Source organism: Eucyclogobius newberryi, unplaced genomic scaffold (assembly GCF_026437365.1).
Source record: "Eucyclogobius newberryi isolate DKJ021-1_F unplaced genomic scaffold, fEucNew1.0.hap1 SCAF_11, whole genome shotgun sequence".
NCBI lineage: Eukaryota > Metazoa > Chordata > Actinopteri > Gobiiformes > Gobiidae > Eucyclogobius > Eucyclogobius newberryi.
Genome location: NW_027315735.1, coordinates 26896626 through 26921827, shown reverse-complemented (window position 1 = coordinate 26921827; position 25202 = coordinate 26896626). Strand labels below are relative to the sequence as shown.

General features: G+C 39.1%; 1 protein-coding gene across 2 annotated transcripts in view; it reads right to left on the bottom strand.

Moving 5' to 3' along the window:
- The window catches only part of ppp2r2ba (protein phosphatase 2, regulatory subunit B, beta a), an 81182-nt gene that overhangs the window by 7131 nt on the left and 48849 nt on the right, over positions 1 to 25202 (bottom strand). For both annotated transcript variants that reach the window (XM_072439757.1, XM_072439758.1), the window contains exons 2-6: positions 14870 to 14967; positions 13160 to 13325; positions 10250 to 10362; positions 4958 to 5135; positions 3787 to 3951 (exon numbers count right to left, since the gene is read on the bottom strand). In XM_072439757.1, coding sequence (XP_072295858.1) covers positions 3787 to 3951; positions 4958 to 5135; positions 10250 to 10362; positions 13160 to 13325; positions 14870 to 14967 — 720 coding nt within the window. The remainder of the gene's footprint in view (positions 1 to 3786; positions 3952 to 4957; positions 5136 to 10249; positions 10363 to 13159; positions 13326 to 14869; positions 14968 to 25202) is intronic.

Genomic DNA, 25202 nt, shown 5'->3' with positions numbered 1-25202 from the left:
CACAGCAGTGGCTTGTTACCTACCAAGAAGTAGTAATATTGACAAAAATGTATATCAGAATACTTTTTGCATTATTTTGATAACAGTTTTCTACAAGTGAATCAGGAAAGGGCTAAAACTTGCCAGTAAATGTATTGTTGAGGTTCAAGTGTCGCACAAAACCATAAAACGAACCACAAAAGAGCAGAACTATAACTTCATACTCTTGTTTGGGAGATCACGCAACTAGATCTTTCTGTTAATTTCCGCTCTTTTCGAGGAAATTTAAGTCATAGGCGATAACACATCTCCAGAACGACGATAGCGATATTATCCATTCATCGCTCACATCTACTTTCTTTAGGGATAAATAACAATGAGGATGTATTTGTATTGTTTTGTTGTTGTGTGGGAGGCAGTTTGGGTTTTGGGGATGGGAGGATGGAAAAGGTGCAGCGTGCGTAGGAGGAAGGGCACCACATAGCTCAGGGCTGTGTGTGAGTTCATGCTGGGAAACAGTAGATCAGTATTAGCCGAGCTGTCCTGAGGCTAACGAGGACACCTGCCCGCTGTGAGATCTACTGTCTAACACCTGTCAAGGAATGCAACTAGAGCTGTGGAAATGAAGAGACATGCACCCTTCATCCACAGCAAATAAGGATGTTTTTTTCCCCTATGCATCAGCCCTTTCTTTTTAAAAGGATTTTGTATCGATTCAGAAAAGCTGATAATCTGAACATTCACTATCAGCAAATGCTTCCCGTCAATGGTCGTTCAAGAGGGCATAAACCGATCGCATCTCAAATACATCCTGTGCCTCTGACTTGAACCTGAATTGTGAGATATCAACAGATTCCCATCACTTAGAGGAATGTCTTATTGCTTTGCTTTTGGTACTATTAACAAGTTTTAATCCTTAATTTGTTCAGAAGTGGTTCATAGTAGAACAGTATTCCAAAAGTAGTCATCTGGACACAGTTTTCGAAATCAAGAAGTTTGGATTTACTCTTTTTCAATCTGACTTTCATCTTGATTTCTAAAACTGTATCCAGATGATGACGTTTTGACTCGTTTCTACTGCTATTCAACTAAATGAAAAAACAAACACAAAATCAAATATATGGGGAATATCTTCAACATAAAAACATATATTTTTTTATATTTATGGTTTGCGTCACTGACCAAAGCCAGGAGCATTACAAAACCTTAAATCTTAATGTAATACACCACACTGTCATCAACGATTCTGAATGTTGGAATGACAAAGAATGCTGTGTTAATGGCCCTTTTGATACATTATACTAGAAAACATTAAACTTGAAAATGATCTGGTGCTTGAAGCAAGTCACACTTCACATCTTAAACTGGTTATTAGCATATCATATAAGGCCTTCATTATGTTGAAATAATTGCCAGATGAAAAATGGCGGTGGGCTTTGTTTCCACTTTAGCGCCTTCAGACAATGGAGAAAAGCATGGGTGGTGAGATGACATCATCACAAAGAGATAAGTCACGCTGTTCCTGGCAACAAGATTATCTGCATGAGGACGCCGTCACATGTGAGGCAGCCCCCGAAATCCAGTTTAAGATGTCTGCCTCTGCCACGGTCAAGCAAAACACTCATGAACTACTGACGATGCAGTGATGTATTGTTTCGAAATGTTCACAGCCGGCGTCGAAAAATAAATAGAAAACCTGGTAAGCAGGTTAAGGCTTTGTAGCGTTTGGAATCGGCGACCAGAGACAATGTTTAATCATTACAGCTATCCATGGGTTTTAAGCGATGTGAGATTTGAACTGTTGTCTTAGCGATTTGAAAAGAAATTGGCATCCATAACAGGGAAATGTGCTGTGACTAGCTGTGGACAATATTGACAAAAAGAATATCTCGACAGTCTTTTGTATTATCGTGATGGCGATATACAGTAAAATGTGTCAGGAATGTGCTAAAATGTGCCTGTAAATGTAAAACTGCCATACAATTACAAACAGAGTGTCAGGAATGGGCTAAAATGTGCCTGTAAATGTAAAACTGCCATTCAATTACAAACAGAGTGTCAGGAATGGGCTAAAATGTGCCTGTAAATGTAAAACTGCCATTCAATTACAAACAGAGTGTCAGGAATGTGCTAAAATGTGCCTGTAAATGTAAAACTGCCATTCAATTACAAACAGAGGGCAAAGATATAACTTTATACCCTTGTTTTGGGGATTGTGATATTTCTGTCAGCTTTCATGGTTGTGATTATACTTCCTTTTCTAATTTTGCATAACTCTTAAAGTGTGATATTTCTATTTCGTTTTCCATCACCCACGTCAACAAGTGACTGAAACCTGCACGTAGTGGCCAGTGGCATTAGAAGTATAAGGCTTTTAAAACTGCTTGCTACAAAATCCATCCATAATTCTTTTCAGGGATCCTTAATTAACGGACTAATAATATGTACAAATGTCTTGGCAAAAGCATGCCATAGTAGACAAAAGAGCTAGAGGGTGGTTGTCCTTGAGGTAACTGACTATTATCCAGCTTTTTTTTTTAAATGCAAGAAATCTGTAGATGAGCCTTGTATTATAACTTAAAAAGGAGCAATATCGAGCTTACTCTGTAAATGGATGTGATTATTCAAGCCACAATGTAAAAGAAATAACTAAAAATAATAATCGTGACAATTTTAGAAGCAAAATTCAGCCATTTCAAATCAATCTGAAACTAAACTACCTGAACACATACTTGGAATTGCACTATATGAAAGAATATTGAGGATTTCAATGTTGGTCATGGTGTGAATAATGATTAAACCGTCATGTTTCGTTCTTCTCACAATAATGGCAGCACTAAAATGTATTGTCACATCCCTTAAACCTGCCTCTTGCTCTCTTCGATCCGATCCTTTTGCCTGTAAATGAAACTCTCATGTGACATTCAACAGGCCTTTAGCCCACGGCCGACTGCACGCGCATCAATACTTCTGTGGAAACGAGTGACAACATTGGACAAAAAGGTGTGTCCGAGAGCGACTAATGCGATTGCGTTTAAACCATTGATTTTTTTTTTTGCACAGAAAATGTCAGTGTTTTCATTACTCATTCAGTCAAAGGGCATATGTGTGTGATGTTAAGCTTCTAGGACCGGCACATTCGCTGTTAAAGACAAAGAGAGATTTATCGACTGACAATCTATCTTTGCCTATCGAGCGGGGGAGGGACGGTGTCAGGTGGGAACATCGAAAGGATAAAATGCATGTACTCTAAACTATTCACGGCGCACCATAAATGTTGCTTTATATTTGAAAAGACAGTGTTGTTGAGTCAGCGACATATCATTTTCACTCAAACAGAACCACAACAAGAGGAACAGAAATCTTTCCTGATACAGTAATATCCTGTCACCTTTGATCAACAAAACCAAGCAAAACTGTTTCTGCTTTGATATGATTTTGGAAACAGAGGAGAATAAGCAATATAACGTCTTGCTACTTGCTACATACTTATTGGTTCATGCTTGATATTCAAATGATTGGACAATAGCCAAAGCAAGCATTGTAAAATATTTGTCTTACCTGTTGTGCATTTCTGCTAAAATATATTGCGTAGCTTACTGTAAAATTAGCATAAGCTATCACTTGTATCATGTCTTAGTTAAACTGTTTCATCAGTCTATATTTTCTTGCAGTTTTAGCCGTATAAACACAGTACATTCTCTATATTGTTACTTCCGACATAGATGCTTCCCGTTGATTATAATATACTTTTTACAGCAAGAAAGATAGAATTTGAGTCTAAAACAAAAAACAGATGGTCCTTACATTTGCAGTGCTTGTCACAGAGCGCGGCCTGCCTCATGTCACACAGTCGTATGGAGCCTTTGCTGCTGCTGTAGGCGAATGTGTGGCAATGCTGCGGATGGAACTCTGCTGATGTGATCACCTCCGTCAGCTCCTCCATGTTGGCCGGCTTGATGTCCACAATGTCTGAGGAATAGCCACTAAGGAACCATTACGTTTCGGCTTTACTGGTTTTGATCCAGTAAATGGGCAATGAAAAATATGGATCACATGGCTTTCAAATGGCATAGGCTATAAATACTGAACTTACAGGTATAACAGTGTAATAAATCAATCATCTACTCTCTTTTATAGCTGGAGGTAGTGTTTGATCAGCTTTATGGGAGTCAAGTGAGATATTTCACCACTGCACTTATGAATTATAGTATAGAAAGTATTTCGGGTGGCTCTAAAATACAAGACACATTATGAAATTAGTAGTTTTGGAAATAAACAAAGGATTTCTTTGTTTTTTCTACAGCACAATCTAAGATCTTGTAACTGTAGAGTTTATCAGTTGCTCTCAAACTATGGTACAAGTTGTGTTCTCTGCAGATTGTACTTTTATTTGACTACATGTATTCGCTTTTTTTACTCTTTATTTTGTGTTGATCTTCCTTCAGAGATATTTCAGCCATCAGGGTCAAGAGAGGACACAAGTTACGTAAGTAAGTGTGAAGATTTCACGTTTCAAGTACATTTGACAACATTTCTGAAAATCTCTACAAGGGCTTCACAAATCGAAATTGCAATTTGAGTTTGTGCCATTATCAAATCACAAATAGGGCAATTATTAATATAATAGAATGTCCTCTGCAAAGTAGCAGAAATATCTTGTAATAATAATAGCTTGTATTAGTTTAACAGCTAATATTTGAAACTTCTCTCAAATGCTAATGCTCATAAAGTTGTTTACGATGAGCACTCTGAACAAAATGGTACAAAGCTAATCCCAATTTTCAATAAGTATTAGATTTTTTACTCCAAAATTGTGCAGCCCTAATCTCCACCTATAATCACCATCTTATCATCAATCTTATGTTCAAACCTTTTCTTAATCAATGAACAATTTGAACTGATAAATAAATGTACTTCTCATCAGCTGGTGTCACCATCCATAACAAACACTCCACTGTAGCTGCTTTAAGGATACTAAAGCTTCTGTCTGTGATCTCCAGGTTCCACAGGTTCACCCGGAGGTCGTCGGTCGAGATGAACGTCTGGAGGTCCGAGTTAACAGAGATGGAGTTGATGTGGTAAGTGTGAGCGTTGCTGAACACTCGCCGAGCTGTTGCCTCCACCATCAAATCCATCGGCTGCAACACGGGCACCTATAAAACAAGGAAATGCCTGTTAGTGATAATGAAAGCATAATAGCTTCAATATGTTATATACTGTATTTCCCGGGGTGTTGATTATGCGCCCTTTCATGGAAGTGCATCATCTCAGTTGCACATGACTCGCCATGGAATAGTCATCTGGTGTTTTTATGTATGTCTTTGCATGACCCCAGGGAGCAGAGTGACATTTACTTCACAAATCTTAATGCGGCTGACAGTGAGCGAGGGGCTTCAGGCACTTTGATGGCACTGGGAATATATGCATGCAAGTGACTGATTTGTTTATCTCTGACTCGCATGCAGGACCAGGAAAGGCTATGCACACCGGTGATGAATGGTGTTACTCAGTTTGTCGTGATTGCTTCGGAAAAATGTGAATGTTTTCTCATTTTAAATTGTTTAGGATGGGTTCAAAGCTTCATGTACGTTTGGGTATTTCTTTTAAATCCAAGCTGAAATAATCACCTTACAGCAACCTGAAACATGCACATAAGCCTCCAAATAGTGATTTCTGACCATAACCCTTGCTCAAGATGTCGAGCTCCACGGGCGCTGCACTTGATTGCCGACAGCATCTCAATACACTCTTCAGTATCTAAATAAATAATACATTTGGAGCCTTTTTTTTTATTCATTCATGTTATTAATTTTCGAGCTGTAAGCTGTAGACTAAACAACAAAAAAGTGGTGCAGAAAAGAGTCCAAAATTGAAACATAAAATGACACACTCGATGCAGTAGGAAGAAGAAAGACTTATTTTATCCCACCCTGATCACATATATTGTTGTTAAAGCAGCTAGAGCATCTTTAGGTTTGAATCCAGGTCTTGACACTTTATATTTGCAAAAAACTGGAGCAATTGTTAGCAGGGGTCTAACTCTTATATCATTGTTTTTGAGATTTTTAAACAAATTGGTATTTTTTTGTTTAGTTCCCAGCCCCCACAAACCCACCGCACATTGCAATTTAGATGGGGAAGTGAAGGAGGGTTGACCACGAACACACAGCCAATCAATTCTCATCCCAAAGTGGCATCTGTGCTCTTTCTTTTTTACTACTAGACGGGGACAGTGCACAGTGGTCTAGACATTTCCTAAAAACTAAGACTGACTTCTAAGACATTGTGCACAGTCTTGTATGTTTTTGCATGACTCCAGGGAGCCGTGTGGCATTTACGTCACAAATCTTAATGCAGCTGACAGTGAGCGGGGGGCTTCAGGGGGTGGTGATGGCACAGTGAATATCTGTTCGCAAGTGATTGAACATGCCTCTTCATCTTTCTCTCTCTCTCCTATCTCATATGCAAGTCCAGAAGAAGTTATCCCTCATCTGGCAAAATGTGGGAACGCCAAGGAGTCATAAATGGCCTCAAGGCATTGCCGATCCCTGCTGAGGAGTGATAACTCAACCCTATGTATTCAAGGCTAGCTCCCATAGACTTACAACAAATGCCCAAATGCACGGAGGGGCTGCACGATGCTTCAAAGACTCTCTGCACCAGCTCGCACGCAGCCCCCCGTTGGCCTGATAAAACCCAGACAAAGGGGGGATAGTCGGGGTGTGGGAGGCGGACAAATCGGCAGCGTCTTCCCCCTTTTCCTGAAGGTTTGTAGCTGGCACTGGCAGAGAGGCAGGGCGGCTCAGCAGGCCCCTGTCGCTCCACGGGTGTCAACTCATTTTCATGTCTTTCACTGTCTGTCCGGTGAGACAGAAGAGCATTAACCCACAGACCTCAGCAATGAATGCTACAAGCTACAGCCACTGGTTTACAATGACTCAGGGATCGGCTTCATATTGAAAAGGTGTCCGTCAAAAGCACAAAACGCTGGACAATGTGATAAAATGACATTAAAAAAGCATAAAATGTCCATATGGTTATTGAATTATTTTTCATAATTTGCTTCACATTGGTCCAAGTCACAGTGGGGTTGTGCCAGTCTGCCAAGCTAAATACAGGCATTGGCATTGGAATCCATAGTCCAATTATTTTATTTATTTTCCTAGGAAGGTCACTAAGATCCTGATTCTACATTGCAAAGAGTTGAGCCAAGAGAGGGGACTATAATATTTAAGTGTTGTTAGTGGTATGGGAAACCAAAGCAGATCTTACAGTTAACCAATAACAACAACCACTAAAGTCATCATTAGTCTAACCTCTCGGGAGCAGGATTCATTGACGTTTACAGTTGGACATTGGTTACTACATTTATGGTTTGACAAATCAATACACAGATACTAATCAATACTAAAACCAGTATTGAAACTAGATAAACATTTGGAGTATTGATACAAATACTCTGTGAAATCACTCATTTGTTCAGGAGTGGTACATAACAAAACATTACGTTAACGTCAACGCTACGTCAACAGCTACGTCAACAGTAGCAATTCGGACAATATATTTGAAAATCGAGACGTTTTAACTGCATCAAGAAATCAATTTCAATCTGACTGACTCGTCCTGAGTTTCATATAGTCCTGAGCTATAATAGAACTAGTGTAGCAATATGTGGAACTGTGAACATATGATTGAATGTCTTGTTCTTTTGCTTCAACTGCTAAAACATGTGCTTCCCGTCCCCGTTTCATTTCTGGTCCTTGTTGTTCTTTTAGACGGCTCTATCTCAAATTCATCTCCAAGCCCCCCACTGCCCCCCCTCACTGGCTGTGCCTTAAAACCTCCCATTAAGATTTCACAGTAAACCGGATTGCCACAGTCCCGGCCCGTTTTCCAGGTTGCTATGATCCATTGGCCGGCCAGACAAAGAGAGAGAGAGAGAGAGAGACACTCTGAACACTGCACTAATCTATGGCCGGCAAACACAGACGCACACATACTCTGCCCTGTGAGACGAAGTGCTTTGTGTGGAAATTAAAGAGGGGGCCGAGCGATAAGAGCAGGGGCACATGAGGGGTGGGCCATTCATACCAGCAGCACTAAAGTAGCAATAAAGTGGCAAATTGGGGTGTATGGTCAGATTTTATGGCCACAATAATTCACTAGAAACAGACAAAAACTGCAAATGTAAGGAAAAATACAAAATAGAGAGCCAAAACTTAGACTCAAACAGGGTGCTTTAGAGTTCCGTAACTGAACACACTATCTCTCCCTCTCTCTCATCATAACGCTGCAATAAAGTTCGAATAATCCTGCTGAAAGGGCTGACAGTGGCTAACGGTTTAGAGCATGCGTCCAAGCTGAAGGTCAGTGGGTTTATTCCCTCTCAAACCACTGAATGTTGTCCTTGAGCAAGCCACTTAACCCACTTACCTATGTATAAATGTAATGTGGAGTGACTGAATAAGGCGTCGTCCCATTGTCAGTCATAGACCAACCAAGCCGAACAATAGCCAAAATAATGTTATAGATAAATATGTGGTAAAAAGAGTAAAGTAGGAGGAAACTAATTTGAGCATTTATTCTTCTTTATGTAGACTTTTTTAATACTATTCATTTTACCAGAATAAAAATGAAAACCTTGATTAACATGACATATAATCATAATTCCACGAAAAAGGACTTGTTATAGAGATTAGTCAAAGTTAAGCTACTGAAAGTCTGCCTTGAAAGTGCAGCAGAGTTGTAACCGCAGCCATACTTAGATCGCTGTGGAGGATTAAGGCCTATCATATCCAGATGAGCTTTTTGCAGCTTGGCTTTCAGGCTGCTTAATGTGCACACAGAGGATTATCAGAGCACCTTTTGAGACACAGGATCCCAAAAGACTGAGTTAGGTTGCCCAATTAACTGAACAGAACTGAACATACTTTATTAATCTCATCTGCCCGATAGATGAATACAGTATACAGTATATACATATCGTCTATAAGATCATATCAAAATAATTGATTTGAATATTGAGTATATTGTCTTTAGTAGGGAAAAAAATGATAAAAATAGGAAGAAAATGCAGTCCAATCGTTCACTACAAGTACAATTAGACTCTGCAAGTGCTGAAGTGGTGAAGGTGAAGACGCAAGTGACACAACAGAGGTCGTTTTCCAGGCTAAAACTTATGAAACCACCAATTTTCCATATAAAACATCAACAAAATAGGAAAAAAATACCATTATAGCAGGTTTCTTTACCACTGATTAACACCATGGCGTTTTTTTTCTCTCCATTTACTCTGCCCACTTTATCCGTCAGTTTATCCATAGGGCTGGTGCATTCAAGGTGCACACAATTGTCTGAGTATGCAGTGAAGTATGGCAGTATTGCGGGTCATTCATCAGAGTTATTACAGAGATATTAAAGGCTGTGGGAGCGAGGGGTGGTGCAATGTCGGTCCCCCCTTTTTACGATCTTCATTGTCATCATGCCTCATTTATTCCGTGCACTGACTGTAATAGGCTGTTTGCAGAGCTCAGTTCACACAGACATAAATTTGGTGCTCTTTAGACTTTGTTGATAGTACATTTTGAATCCATACGTATGAATAAATTTAGTAGCTGTTTGATTTTGTGTGTTGTGTTGAGTCTCGTTCAAAGGAAATATAGCAAGATAGTAGTACTAGTATGTATTTTGTACAACATAAAATAGAAACCTCACTAATTCGATTTTAAAAAATGAAGCAGTTCAATGTTCAAAGTATGGATCAGGCGACTGTAATGCTTTATTGTAACAATATGTCGGTGTAATCCCTCATTCGTCCAGGCGTGTTCCATAGTAGAAAAAGCTTCAGTTGTAGTCATCTGGACTCAGTTTGAAAAAATAGACGTTTCGACTCTCATCCAAGAGTCATTGTCAATAAATTCTCGATCTAAATTCTCGATCTAAATTCTTTTATTGACAATGACTCTTGGATGAGAGTCGAAACGTCTATTTTTTCAAACTGAGTCCAGATGACTACAACTGAAGCTTTTTCTATTATTGTAACAAATCATTAGTTTTAATGGATTTTCTATATCATTATGAGATTAAATCTTAAACGGCTCGTTGGAAAAGTAATGATCATTTTCTTCCCAGTTCAGTTTCCTTACTCTCCATCACTGTAATATCACTATTAAATAAACCTGTGAAGACCCTGTATCATCTGCTTAAGTCTTACTACAGGCGACATGTTTTGCACTGGTTGTTTCCTGTGGTTGTGGCGAGTCTTTACCCGTAGTGAAGTGATGGTGGATGGGTCTCGGATCCGCCCGTCTTCATCCTTCAGGTTGTATCCTTCCGGACGCTTGTCTCTTTCGCTGATCTTCCACAGCTTCACTGTTTTGTCTGTTGGACACAGCAAACACACATGCCATAAGATACAAAGACTTTACGATATTGTTTATCACAGTAGAAGAATAAAGGGCTGACATAGTGGCTGCCAATAATCTTCAAATAGAGACAGTTTCATGTTTTAGAGTCACAGTCAATATATTTTGGGTTTGTATCTGTCAATATTTCATATCCACCGCTACCAGTGTGATGTCTTTCTTTAAAACAGAAATAAATGTGTAAATTAAGTGCAAATATTATGAAAGCTTCAATATGGGACGGTAATAGTATTTAAAAACATTGTTGTGTACTGCAGATATCTTGAACTGCTACTCGATCCATGCCTTTTACCTTACAATAAGATGCGTTCAATCCTTGCTTCTCACAGTTTGATATGTTGTTTTTAGCTCACGTTCTACAACAGCTTTGCTTGACTCCCTGAAATCATCCATAGACTGTGTTCACATCCTAATTTGATTATGTCGTATTTTCATTGGAGCCTTCGCAGCTCAATGGGATATCACCTGTTTTTTAAAGAAATAACAAAAATATACATTGAGCCAGATAAGAAATGTGTTAGAGATTAGGTCTATAAACATCACATGTACGGCTCGATTGAAAAGAATCACGCGTTTGTGCCACTGTTTTTATAGCTATTCTGACGGAGAAGGAATGAACTTTGTACCAGGTTTTGTTTCATTACAGAGATATTAACCATAAACCAGAACGACAAATTTGCATTTTAATAAGTAAAATTTTAATTCTGACCAGTCCTTCAGCTAAATTAAAAAAAAACAGGCATTTTAGGTTGTTATGATATCACATGAACACATTAGGGCTGTCGTCCTTTAGTTGGTCGATTAATCGGTCTATAGTGTCTTAGTTGAGCAATAGTTTATTAGTTGACTGTTATTTTAATGATTTTATTTCAATTATAAGCATTAACAGAACAACAGTAGAAAAGTGTGAGCATGGAGTGAGTTAGCTGACAATTTGGGAGCGACTCGTGAGTTTAATCTGTCTTTTTTACATGTTTTGATTGGCAGGTTTTGTAATTTAGTCGACCAATAATCCCTTTAGTCGACTACAGCCCTAGAACCCAACCTACAAAAAACAAAATCACGTTTCATATCGATATCGCAACGTTCAACTCAGTTATTGCTTATTTCTCTCATTTCCAGCAGCTCTGCGCACTACAGTGACTCTCAGATACAAACTGGATGTTGGGGGCAGGGCGCGCAATCTGGCAGCAGCTGGTCCCGAGCCAAACCAAGATGATGAACGAGATCTGCTGCGAAGATGTCAATGATGCCACTCCACAAGTTGCCTGTACATTTCTCCACTCGAATACGAGCTGCGGGGCAATTTCCATGTGTTGCAGTTGCCGCAAACACCGGTTACATCTATGTCTCGCCCGAGTGGTTGGTAGTATTTCTTTTTTAATTTCCACTGTGAATATGGGTATCGGAGCAAGAGGCCACATCGCCACGGGACGCAACCATCTGCTCCATCCTTCACTGTAACGCGCCTGCAGCAGCCATGCATGAAGCGGGCAGTCTGTAAGGCGTCGCTTCACTCATGTGTGACTCTGGGGCCGAGTGATACTAGACCGGGTGTCGTCTCGGGTCATGATTTGGGGGGTTCCTGTATAAAGTCGCTTCTCGGGGACCACACTGGCGGCAAATGCATTTCTCTCTGAGGTAATGTTACGTGTAAGATTAGGTTTACCACGTTATGGCTGAAGGTAATTCCCTGTGAAATGGATGCACGCCGCGAAGCAGTGCGGTGACCTACTGACATATTGCTTGACTCGCAAAAACTAGGCGTAGAAAATGTATTTCTCAATTGATAATGTCTAAATAAATGTCATCTAATTTACGATCCGTGATATGGTCCTTCGGAAGAAAATGCCATTCGATATCAGACGAATATCTGGATGGAAGCACAAATGTATCAACCATCCCTGGTATTATTCTTTCTACTTATTCTGTAAAAATATATATATTGCTAGCGCTTCTGAGCAATGCTATAATGTTAACCTTTACCTCATCTCAATATTTTGCCCCATTACTTTATTCCCTGGCTGTTTGCTTGTCCGTCTATGTAATTGAATCTCAAACAACTGTCAAGAAAAGAACTACACTTCACACCATCTACCAGCCTATCTACAATCCATTCCCAAAATCTGCTGACTGGCGTGGTCATGCTTGTTAGCAACAACATAGGAACATGTCACCTTGACTAAATCATCTCTAGTTTAAAAGGTAATGGGAATTCAGTCACAAGGGGTCAAAAGCAGTTGCACTCTGCCAATCTCAAGCCTGGATACACAAATAGTGGAAATGGTACATGATTTCCTGCAGAAACCACACCAGGCAAGAAGAAGTAGACTTAAATAGTGTAGGGGAGATTGCCAGTTTAAATTAATTATTGTGTTTGCTTGCTGGCCCTAAAATTAGCTCCACGCAAATCTTTGTAGAGTAATGTTCCTTTGTATTTCTGCTTGCCGTGTATCTTGGGTCTATATGGGTCTATATCAGTCTATTTCCCCTCCTCTTCCTCTGGGTCATAATTAAACCATGAAAACAATGCAACCATAATGGCTCATATAGCTCGCTTAATTGCGTTGCACTGATAATGTTATTAGGGCGACATTGCGAGCCCATTTGACTCACTGTAGTCACTTTGTTTGCCGAGTTAAACGCAATGAACTGCGACTGAACCTTAATGCATAACGTGACAGTTTACATTAACATACATTACTCTCGGCAGTGATACAACGTGACAGGGTTGACTTAACCTTTGGCCTTACCGTTGGTGGAGAGGAGGAAGTAGGCGGCGTTTTGCTGTGGGAGCCATTTGATCTTGTTGATCTTCTCCTCGATCTCTAAACTCTTCAGGTAGTCGAACTCCGGCTCGTGGCTCTGGAATGTGCTGTAAACATTGTACTCGCCCCGGCGCTGCGGCTGGCTTTTACTCTGAGGGAAAACAAACACGGACATGGCACTTGGGTCAGCGTGAGTCCCGAGCTGAGGTTTAGAAAATACTTGGCGTTTTCATACCTGATACCAGATTTAAATCAGGTCTATAACAAGCGAAACTAAGGTAAAAATATGATTTGATCTAAAGTCTCTGCCACCTGCATTTCTCTAGAGATACTGTATGTTATTGCTTTGCCTGGAAGGTTTGGAACAGCACGGGATTAAACGTTCTCCATGGCGACAAGCAGGTGACGCTACCAGGACAAGTTTCAGGTCAGATCTGTGGAGAGGCGACCCCGTTCACTGTAAGAATGCATGTTTTTCAATGCTTTTCTTAAGCACTAAAAACACTAACTGGATTAAATGCTGGATATAAAGGTTTAATGGCATACTGTATACGATTCCTGTCAAAGCAGAAGCTACATCGTTTACGTTTAAGTCCTTTAAAACAAAGAAATTAAAACTTAATACAAGTGACTCTGAATTAAAAGGTTAGAAGGCGCCACTAGAATAAGCCTGTGTAGTATCTGTACTGCAGTTTATACATGAATCCTGGTTTATTCTTTGTTTAGATCTAGTTTAGTCTACATGTGGTTTTATCCTGGATTTATGCTATTTTTTGCTTTGAACTTGTCCTGAATTTACTCCTGGTTTTGACACATTTTGGCTTAAGATGATGGTGAATGTTGTTTTGGATGAAGGAGCCCTGTTTTTCTTTTTTAAAAGATCAAATATTATGCAAATAAAACCCCTGATTTCCAGTTAAAATGATTTCTTGGTTTCATTTACATTCGACATTTCCCTAATGTCTCTTTGCTCCACATCAAAGAGAAAAAATAATCATAATTTGGCGTGAAGTATGGCTATATTACAGATTATATTTCAAAGTTATATGCAGAGATATTAATGACTGGGCGTCAGTGTGCAGGGGGCTGGGATCCTGAAACCCCATTTATGGTCTTTATTGTTTTTATGCCTCATTTATTCCATGCATTGATTGTAAAAGGCTGTTGGAAGCACTCAGTTGTTTCTGTAGTAACATATTGTAATGAATGACTCTGTTTTGACATTTTTGATTGTGGGTTTTTCAGTAAGTTTTTAAAGAGGGAGATATGGATGTAACATAAAATATAACTGCCCTTATTGTACATTGAAGTCTATCTACATGTACATTTTCTGTTCAACTTGTTTTTAGGCCCTCACTAATAGTCATCAAATAAAATACAAAATTGACATCTCTAACCTGAGTTTCCAATGATGTGTTTTGATGTGCTTTCAACACAACTATTTCCATCAAAACTCACTCTATTCTCTTACAGGTAATTACAATTTGCTCATGAAGCGTATAAAAGAAATCATTCAGTGTTTTGACAAGTCCTCAAGATGGAAGAAAGACAAGGCAGCTTCCCCCTTCAAACAAGCCCTAATGCTTATTATGAGAGATACAAAAGAAATCAATGTGTTTACCCCGGCCTCAGAGTCTCAGAGGCTGTTGGAGCCTCTCTGTAAAAGGCCAGGGTCATTAGTGGTGCATTTCCTACCTCCTGCTCCCTCTGGAAGACAACCACTCGGCCTCCTTTATCCCCAGTGGCCAACAGCTCCCCCGATGAGTTAAACTCCACCGTTGAGATAATGTCAGCTGAAACACACATTAGGAGAGAAAGTCAAGACAAGCGCACAAAATCTGTCAAAGCAGAACCCACAAAAAGACAAAAAATCCTTGAAATTCGGTGTCAAGTGGTCATCTCTCCAGCAGTGTGCAATGTGAAATGGTAAAAAGTAGGTTAAGGAGAGGCACCAGAGGAGGCGCAGCATGGTATCAGCTAATGCAGTCCTATTCTTGAGATTGAAGTGAGCCAATTTGTGTCATTTAATTGTGTTCCCGGTTTTAAAAGGCTGCCCAGCTAATAACGCCATTCATTTTGTTGCTATGAGTCTCGGGACCCCATGCTACTCTGTGACTCTCTGGTGCCTTAATTAAAGACGAAACCGTGACCTGCGAAACACCTCATGTATTCCTGCACTAACAGTAGGAGGGTTCAGTGTAATATCACGTAAGCGTATATTCCAAGGAATTGCCCTCAATGATGACACTAAATCAATATATATTGCCACTTTTTCTATTTTAGTATGTTACGTTATACATTTTAGATAGATCACCTTCAATTATTTGCTTTGGATCGAAATTATTCAACATTTACTTTTTTACACGTGTAAAAGTGTCATATAAGCCGCAGTTATACATCATATCATCCATTTTTTACACAGCAGAATCATGTACTAGAACATACAGATCTATGTGCAGTGGAGTGAAAAGTTTTCTATATATTATTTATGGAAAAAATGTTGAATTCTATTCCCAAGAAGCCTCAAAATAGATTTTTAGTATGAACAAAAAACATCTCTTTAAAATACTAATTGAACGTGTATGTCAAAAGTCTGGACTAGTAGTACAGTACAGTTTATGGGCAAATCTCATATTTTCCATGGGGCTATAGTAAACATCACATTTCACAGCCTAGATTAATTAAAAATAACCCTCACAGCACCTTCCCTTATGGCACAAGTTGGTCCACATACTGAGGGATAAACAACATAAACATCAACCAGTGTAAATGTGCTACAGCCATTACCAGTATTTTTTTTTAGCATAATTTGTCCTATAAAGTGGAAAAGAGAGAAACATGCGCCATAGATTTGACTTTCTTTCTTTCTATTTTAATTCTTTTTTGTATAACCCCCCACGCCCTCGGTGGACCTGCTACCGCTGCGGCTCAGAAACAGGAAAAAAGGGGAAGGTTGCTATGGAGACAGTTTCCATCTCAAGCGGCAGTGAGTCGGTGTATGTGTGAGCGAGCGAATGTGTGCCAAGAGCTTTCAGACTCGCCGCTGCTGATGCTAGCTGTAATTTTGCACAAGAGAGAAAGAGAGCTGGAGAGACTTCGGCTGCAGTGGAGTGAAAAGCTAATCCTGCATCTGGGGGAAGGCACAGGTTCAATGGAAGTCAATTGTGCCCCTATAGACAAGACACAATGCTATGTACAGAGTCGAGTAAGAGTCCCAGCCGATGACGAAGCCTCAGAGTCTTATCTGTTTATGACCATTGACGAGGTTTAGTGATGTCAGGACACTAATAATGGTGATTATTCATGTCGCAATATAAAGCACAGGAACCAAAAATGTTTGTACACATTTTAAAGACAAGTAAATTCAATATACACCCTAAAATAGTGTCTTTTCAGCATGTTTTTTGTTGTGAATGTTGGATTTTATAAAGATGGTAGCATATTAAAGGAATGGTGATCAAGTGTGAATGAAATTGAATAAGGATTTCACTTTTTTGATGGTCTTGGTGTTAAAATGGTCATATTATTGTAATTGAATGATGTTCTGTCGACCATTTGACTGTGCGTGTCCTCACAAAGACTCCTGCAGACGCCCCTGACTGTGGCGTCCCTAGACAAGACACACAGGAGAATTGTATATCATAAACAAGTTATATCTGTACCAAGCTTAATCACACAAAATAATGCTCTCGGTAAACATAAAGACGCTCTGGCTAGAAATGTAACTACTATCGACTTTCTCCCCCAAATACTGTAAAAATGCACTCCTGTTTTCCCATTAGGAGTTACAGCCGCACAAGAAATTTAAATTGACATGTGATAATGACCTGAGGAGAAGATAGAGAGGAGGGGGGGCTCTCATAATTATATTTCAACGTAAAAAACGAACAGCTTCTTACAGACACGCTGTGACACAATTATAGAATGAAAGTACCGACTGACAAACTCAATTTATATCATGTCACAAGACTGCTCTAACTAATAGTCATTTGCTTTCACGTCAATGTGACACTGGAAAATTGTAAAATAATTCCGCTCACATTACAGTCGATTTTCCAGTTCTGCAGAGCCTAAAAACACAGATAATGACTGAAAAAGGCTGTGAATGTATAACTATCACTTAAATATCCTTAAACAAGAATATTATAGATGCCACCTTTAAGTATTTTGTCAGTTATACATCGTTATTGCAAATATTCTGAGTCCCATCCAAAATAAAATCACTGCCATTACTGTAAAAAGTGAATTCATATAATTTATGACGATAATTTCATTGTATTTTTTGAAGATTTTCTGACTTGAAGGAGCCATAAAGTGAAATGGGTGAAAGAGAAGAGAGAGGTATTCAACAAACAGTCATGACTTTGAGGTGAATCTATGATGGCTTACAACTTAAACACCTCCGGCAAGCTCATACTATAATTTACAGGAAATTACAAGAGCTTGTCATTATAATCATGAATATTTCAATTTCAAGCAGCATAAATGGGTAAATTATTCGTGTCTTAGATCCACACCAAGAATGTCTGCCAATGCTATCTCGCCCCATAAGATTATGATCCCTCACGAGAATAGTCATACTTGTATTTGAAACCAGTATAGGTTATGTTACATTAGACAGTTGAAGCAATTACAGTTTATACTAGGGCTGTCACTACTGAATATTTAAGTCAATTTGCCTAGTCAGCCATTATTTGTTCAATTAGTCGACAAATCAAGTTAAAAATATATATAATTTCTGAGACTTTTAAATACATTTTCAACCAAATAAGGTTAAAACGTGTTGATTGAAGACTTGGAATACTTACCAATAAATTGTTTTATTGATGAAAGTAAGAAATGGATTTGTTTTTTTAACTTTTTTATTTAATAATGCTTCTGTCTTTGTTATAAAAGGTCTTTTCTTACACGTTTTAGAGTCTGTATAGCCCAGTCAATCATACAATGATTAAAATATGACTATGATTATGTTTTATAGTCAACTAGTCGCAATAAGTGGACTACCATATTTTCCGAACTATATGTCGCACCTTTTTTCATAGTTTTGGCCGGGATGCGACTTATTCTTATATTTATGTACCTGCACTTGCCACTTATATGTGATATTATTTGTTATTTTCACACTTGCAACCACCTTTCATACTCCAATGTATCTCATATATGTTTTTTTCTTCCCAATTATGCAGTTTTTGGCTGTGTGCGACTTATACTCCGGAAAACACGGTAATTGTTGCAGCCCTATAGTTTATACATGCATGTATTTTAATTTCAGTCAGCATGGATGTGGATATAACTGTTATAGTGAGCTCTCCTCTATATTCTGCACATTACTTCTTGCTATATCTTCAGTGACTGCACACCAGCCCCAGCCCCCCGCCCACACTCCACTGTACGCTCTCTATCAGACCAAAGCTGCTGGTGTGAATCGAATGGGATCAGCTCAGAACGGTCAGCCTTCTGGACTCGAAAGCTTTCCCATTACATGTCTCTTCTCCTCCCAAACTACAGCACAGCGTCGCCAACATCTTCTCATTAAATCACCGAGCAGAGGCCGTAATTGATGGATGCCGTTTAACGAGTTTACACAAATTCATCTTTCAATCACGGGACCGAGCGCGGAGCCGTCCAAGCTGAAAGACGCAGTGATGGAACGCTTCCCTAAATGAGATTCGGTTCATGCAAATGTGTTCGAGACAGGCGAGACGAGCGAATGAACCATTAAAGGGACTGCGGTTTGAATGGGAAAATCAACTTCTCAGAACGATAAATAGGTGAGAAAACAACTGATTAGCAGCAGTATCACAGGTGGCAATGAGTTCAGTCGACAAATATGTGGAAGTTAAAGTGCAAGTAAATGTTTCTAGTTCAGCTGGACCGAGTGTTCAACTTTACAAAAGCCAGTAATGACTATTAGTGGTTACATTACACACAAAAATAATTACTTTACAATGTGCTTTGTATTGTGTAGGCCTAGTTTAGTCAAAAAAACATAAAAATCATTGGACTACAGCTTTTTATAATACATTTCGATAGGGTTATCAAAATGATCAAATATCAGATAATAATCGATATTAAAACTATATGCTCTTGAGCTTTATCAGAATCAGTAAAACCACATGATAACATAAAGTAATGAAAATCACAGTCTATTGTGTTTTTTCTCATTATTATGGTTTTGAAATGGGTATTGAAATAAACAAACTGAAAAATGTTCCATCCTTTCAAACAAGTACAAAAGGGGCAAAGAAATAACACAGAAGACTGAGGAAAAAGTGTGTATTTCTGCAGCGTTTATGAATGTGGGATAAAAGAAGTTATATATTTTGTACTGAATGATAAAAGCTGTGATTGGAACGTCTCGTCGTTTGACAAACTTTACGGTCTGGTTGAAATAAATTCCAATCATCATCGTTTTCTTTTGTATTGTTTTACATTTAGATGCATTAACAGTCTTTTTAGGAGACAATAGTCCAATAGTTTGTGTTCGTTTGAGTCAGATATGTGCCACAGCAAGGCGTTAATGAAGTGCGATCTCTGAAGCAGTAACACGTCTCGCCCATTTCACCGTACAGCGCCTCCTCCCGCAGTGTAACCGTACGAGAAAGCAACTCACCCAACCACCACCGCACTAAAAAGACCCTAATGCACACTGGAGCTGCAAGCCTCCAGGGGCCGTGATGGAGAAACCAGGTTAATTAGACTGTTCAGGGCCGATCTCGCAGCCAGTCATGCTCCTTCAGATGAGGAGAGCTGCTGCATTGTTAAGGTACCGGTAATAATAATAACGCTCTAATCATATGGTCCCAGCACAATAGATAGGAGTGTATCCAGAACGTAGACAGAGCTCTTTTGTTATAGCGCTTGGATTGAGTCATTATCAATTCAAAAAGACACAAGTGAAGCTGGTGTTTGGTGAATAGTAAGCTAGTAATCCACATTCAACAGAATTTTTAGGCACAAATAATCCTCCAGTAAATTTGTGTAGTTAGACTTGTAACTTAATTCATCAACAAGAGAAATACTTGGACAATAGTGGCACAAAAAATAAATTAAAAGCAAGACAGTTCAAAAAATAGACGTGTTGAAGGTAGAAATATACAACAGTATTTGGTTTCTTCAACGTAAATATGGTTATGGTGAAGGTACAGTACTAATGTGTCCTCTGCATTTGAACTAACCTTCACTGCCTGAGCAACAACAAAGACAATTTGCAAGAAAACCTGGACAACTTGCGCCATATATCTCCTCAAAACACCACAGAGAGAGTCTTTTTCATAACTTTCTAGCTGTGTGTGCCACAATACAAGACAATGTGGGATTAAAAGTGTAGTTGAGAAAATAATTGCCATTGCCAATCCCAGCATGACAGATTTATTGGTCAGAAGTGAAAGAGAATATTTAAAGTATCTGGTTACCACGAGCTTGTTTTGCAAAGAAAGCGCGTGCGTTTATTTCCTCGGGGTACTTCTGAACAACACAAACAGATGGTGGCACGATTCAGGTCCAAATATAACACAATTAAACTTCCTGGCATTTGAATATATGAGGTTATTTGAGGATAGTCTGTACGAGACACCAAACTGAAACTGAACTGTTCACAAGCTTAACCAAAAGATGCTCACTTGCAAACAAAAGGAAATGCAGGAGATTAGAAGATGTTATAGGTTTGATGTGGAACAAAAGTGGGTGTGGGTGTGCATCTGAATTATCCTCTGGTCTGATCCTTTGACGCAGGCGACTCAGGACAACAGCGGTAATCCTCTTCATGTTGCTACAGCTAACAAAGCATTTGCACGTCAGGTCCCTCCCCTCTCTACCTGCAATCAAAATCACACTCATGCGACCACGCAATCAGCTCCTTTATAGAACAGGGGTTTTAATAATACGCCAGTAAGGCATACGTATCACTGCTTATGGGCAGGCTGATTAGTTTTCATTGTTAGTTGTTCTTTAGACCTGGATTAGTCTTGGATGGCCAAGTCAAATTCAGATCGAAGTTAAGACTGATTCATTTAGACAAGAGATAGAAGCCATAACAAGCATGAAGCCTCTTTTATAGCTCTGACATTGGTGGTGCCATATGTTTGATTTTTGTTTTATATTTTCAAAGGAATGCTTTTTTTGCATCTTCAGGCATGATCTTAAGCAGTGACCTAGTTTATTACTGTACTATATTGCATGTGTATTGTATGTTTGTTAACACTGCTGCAGATATATTTTCCTTTGACGCAATAAAAAGTTGAATGTTGAACATTGGTTTCAATATTTGCACTTTTTAGCATTTTGACTATCGGCCTTAATTCTGCAGCGCAAGATAATATCTTATTTTTCTGCCTATCCTACACATGAAGCTTTATTTGAACACTTAAGTGCAAAAAGGGCACTGCACAACGCCAGAGTACTTACAGGTTTGAGGAAAACTAGATTTGTAAATATTTAAATCACATAATTTGGCAAAAATGATCAAAATCAGCCCAAATAATTTAAGAGCTCATATTGACATCGACCATGAAAAAAAAACTATATCGTTGATCTTTAATTCAGACAAACAGTAAAGCTTTAGGTTATATAAGGTATTTTAGTCCAATGAAGGTGGTACTTGGAAACATTTCTGTGGACCACTGGGCAATACACATCACTCTATCCACATGCAGTTATCATCCTCTTCCTTCTTGCAAGAATAATGTTCCCAATCCCAATCCCTCATTGTGCATTTTCTTCTCTTATGCAAGGTAGATGTAGCATGGTTCTGTTTCTATAAATAAATTCAATTTTGTCACTGCCCTCGCGCTTCAGTCCAAAATCAATGCATATCTCTGGTCCCATGCAATTGGCCGGACTCGCAATCCTATATTACTTGCTGAAGGGGTTATTGAAGCTGAGATTGTTTCATTTCAATTGGAAATACAGAGTAGCGTCGCAACAGTAGCAGGACAAACAGCTTGTCTCATATCGCTGGTGATTGATGTGCACTATCCGATCTCTCAAACGCTACTGGGAAGCACTGACCGATATTGCGTCAAAGCTGGCTGGGGACTGGATTTATGGTTCTCATCTGGTTATGGTCTGCTGGAGAAAAGTGTGCGTCCGTAAGCACACATTTAATCAAAGAAAACGCACACTGCTGCTAATTTCACTGATCCGAGTAGTGCTTGAGCGGTAAAAGTCCGATCCAGAACACAAACAAATAAGATGGATGACTTCAAGATTTGAAGAGATGCTTGAAGTCAGTCACTGGCAACATTTGTAAATGAGCTATCTCTCGACAACTGGATTTATATATGACAGATTTAAAAACTGTTAACTATAATCTATATTGCAAGCAAGCAAGGGTTTCAAGGTTTTATCATTGTGTGATTTGTGAGGAAAATAAAAGAAACATCTAATATTGTCTAAAAGGTTGTCATGGACCAGTACAGGTTTGGGCCTGTCTGGTTTAGACATTTCTTCTAAATTAAGCACTTGTTAAATCACAGTTCAGCCCTGATTTGATTTAAACCTGGATTAATCTTGTTTTCAATTGGATTTTGTTCAATATTGATTTGAGACCAATTACTATGTATTGCATTTCTTTACAAACTGAAGCTCAATTGAACGTCTGTGGTAAAAACACACAAATATTCTGGATGTATATTCTTTAGTGTAAAGTTTGCATTTTAAAATGCAGTACAGCTCCATCCCAAACACAATAAAGATAAAGATGAAGTCGGCGAGATTGATTTTGTGCACCGGCTACGCTGCATGGCAAATGGACCCCTTTTTTCCAAATACCTTTTTATTTGTGATTCTCTTAGATACAGCAGAGGAGGAGGGGCAGAACGCGGGGTATATGAAATTGTAATGCAAGTCAAAAACAAAAGCGCGCCCCAGTCTTTCTCTGTCTGACGCAAGAAGCTCTCTTTCATCGCCATCTCTGTTATGTCTTTTTTCTGAGGCTGAAACAAACCTGCTTTACAACCCACTCCATGTCTCTAGGCTGACCTTATGAAAAACATATAAAGGCTCTCATGGCTTTAGCTTCACAGTTCATGAGATTTAGCTGTCAAAACTTACCGATGGACCCCATTATGAAGTCCAGAAAAGGTCAAACAGGGCTCCAGCCTCAAGGCTACAGCTGCACGCACTGACTGACTCGCACATCGATCAACACAATGCGATATTTTGTATTTGGAGGAATTTGGGGTGATGGAGCTGTAAATTATATCATGGCTACACTAGAAGCTGTTTTTTAAACTCTCTTTCTTGATATGTTTATTAATGTTTTAGATTTTCTGGCAAAAGTCTTTATTGGACAGCGGAAGTGTTGAATTGGGGAAGAGAGAGTAGAGACATTTGGCATATAGTCAAGGGCCAGGAGGCAAACTCATGCAACTAGGGCTGCGTGATTTGGGGAAAATATCTAATTGCGGAAAGTATTTTGATTAGAGTTTCAATTTATTTTTTATGCAGCATAAGACAGGATTATGTATTGTGGAGGTAATTATTATACAGATATAACTACAACCCATGATTCAATGGGTTGTAGTTATATAAAAATACTGAGCTATAAATGGGCCTTCATTTCTCAAATTGGTTCTGGTTTATAAATACTTCTGTTGTCCACTGGTTTGGACCATAGTTTACATTACATTTATGCCTGGTTTAACACCATATAATTCCAATTTCCATTTTTACTCCTCTTTATAATTTCCCAAACATATCTTGGCAGGATTTGAAACCGAATTGTCCTCTGTGCAGACCTTGTTACACTTATATTCAGAGTAAATCAGACATCCGAGGGTAAAACTACACCTCAGCTTTAAGAGTCCAGCCAATTATTTTTACTAATGGTTCAGGAACAGCTTCAGTTTGAATTGGGAGATATTTCAAGGGAAAATAGGCTGGAATAAGTCTTAAGTTTACCCTGGTCTGACCTCTTTCTTAAAAACAAATTATAATTTCCAAATACAAATGACTACATATATATTTTTGGGTAGTGCAGCCCTCACTACAATCGCAACACCTCGCATCTTGTGTTAGAAATTCTCATTAACTTTTCATTCAGACTTATTAAGGAGCTAATCAGAGGATGAAAGCACTCGCCAAATAAGGAGTGTGACTGCTCCCAACTTCACAGCTTGTGATTAAGCGCCCTGCACCCCCCATGAGCAGCCCTTCTCCTTCCCAAATGCATACATCTACACATTCGCAGCTCTGGCTCTGTGTGCATGGGGTGGAGCTGCAGCGTCTTGTGGTGAATAATAGATGGGATCCGGGGGGTACGCTGTGCTAAGTCTTTTTATGCCGGGCCCTAAAATGTAGCCCCGGGGCCGTTTGCATTGGCATTGTACGGCACTCATAAGCAGCAGCAGTAACAGCAATAAAGGCAGCCAGATTCCCATCAGTTATGGTTCACACTGGGTTACGCCCGGGTATAGTTTTGGAATTAAGGGCGTATTCAAACATCCAGCACAACATTAAGGACTAAATTAGAAACAAAACCTTGACCAGGACTCAACAAGGACTAGAACATAGTCCACATCAGGTCTGAAATTTACTCGATTAAGGACAAATAAAATGACAAATGCAGTTTGATCTGTTTAGTTTAGGTTTATGATGTTTAGTTTAGGTTTATGCTGTAGTCATAGTTTAGTTCTAGTTAATTCCAGGTGTCAAGTACGTATAGTTCAAGTAGTAGTATCAAGTTAAGTCAATATTTAGTCTAAAAAGGTTAAAAGGTTGTGTTTGATCCAAGTCTAATCCTGGTTTAGTCCTGATCTAATGCAGGTTTACTTCAGGGTGTTGTTCCAATTGTGCTGTGTGTGCAAGTATGTACGGACGCATGCATTTTGTGATTTAATACTGGGTAAATGAAGACATAATAGTTTTGGTTTAGGTCTGTTTACACTAGTTTAGCTCTGATTTAGTCCTGGTTTGGACCTGGTTTACACCACTTATTTCTTGGTTAAGTGTTCATTAAGTCCGGGTGGACCTGGTTAAATCCTGGTTTAGTCTGTCCCCAGAGCCCTTTGCTAAAGTACTCCTTTCG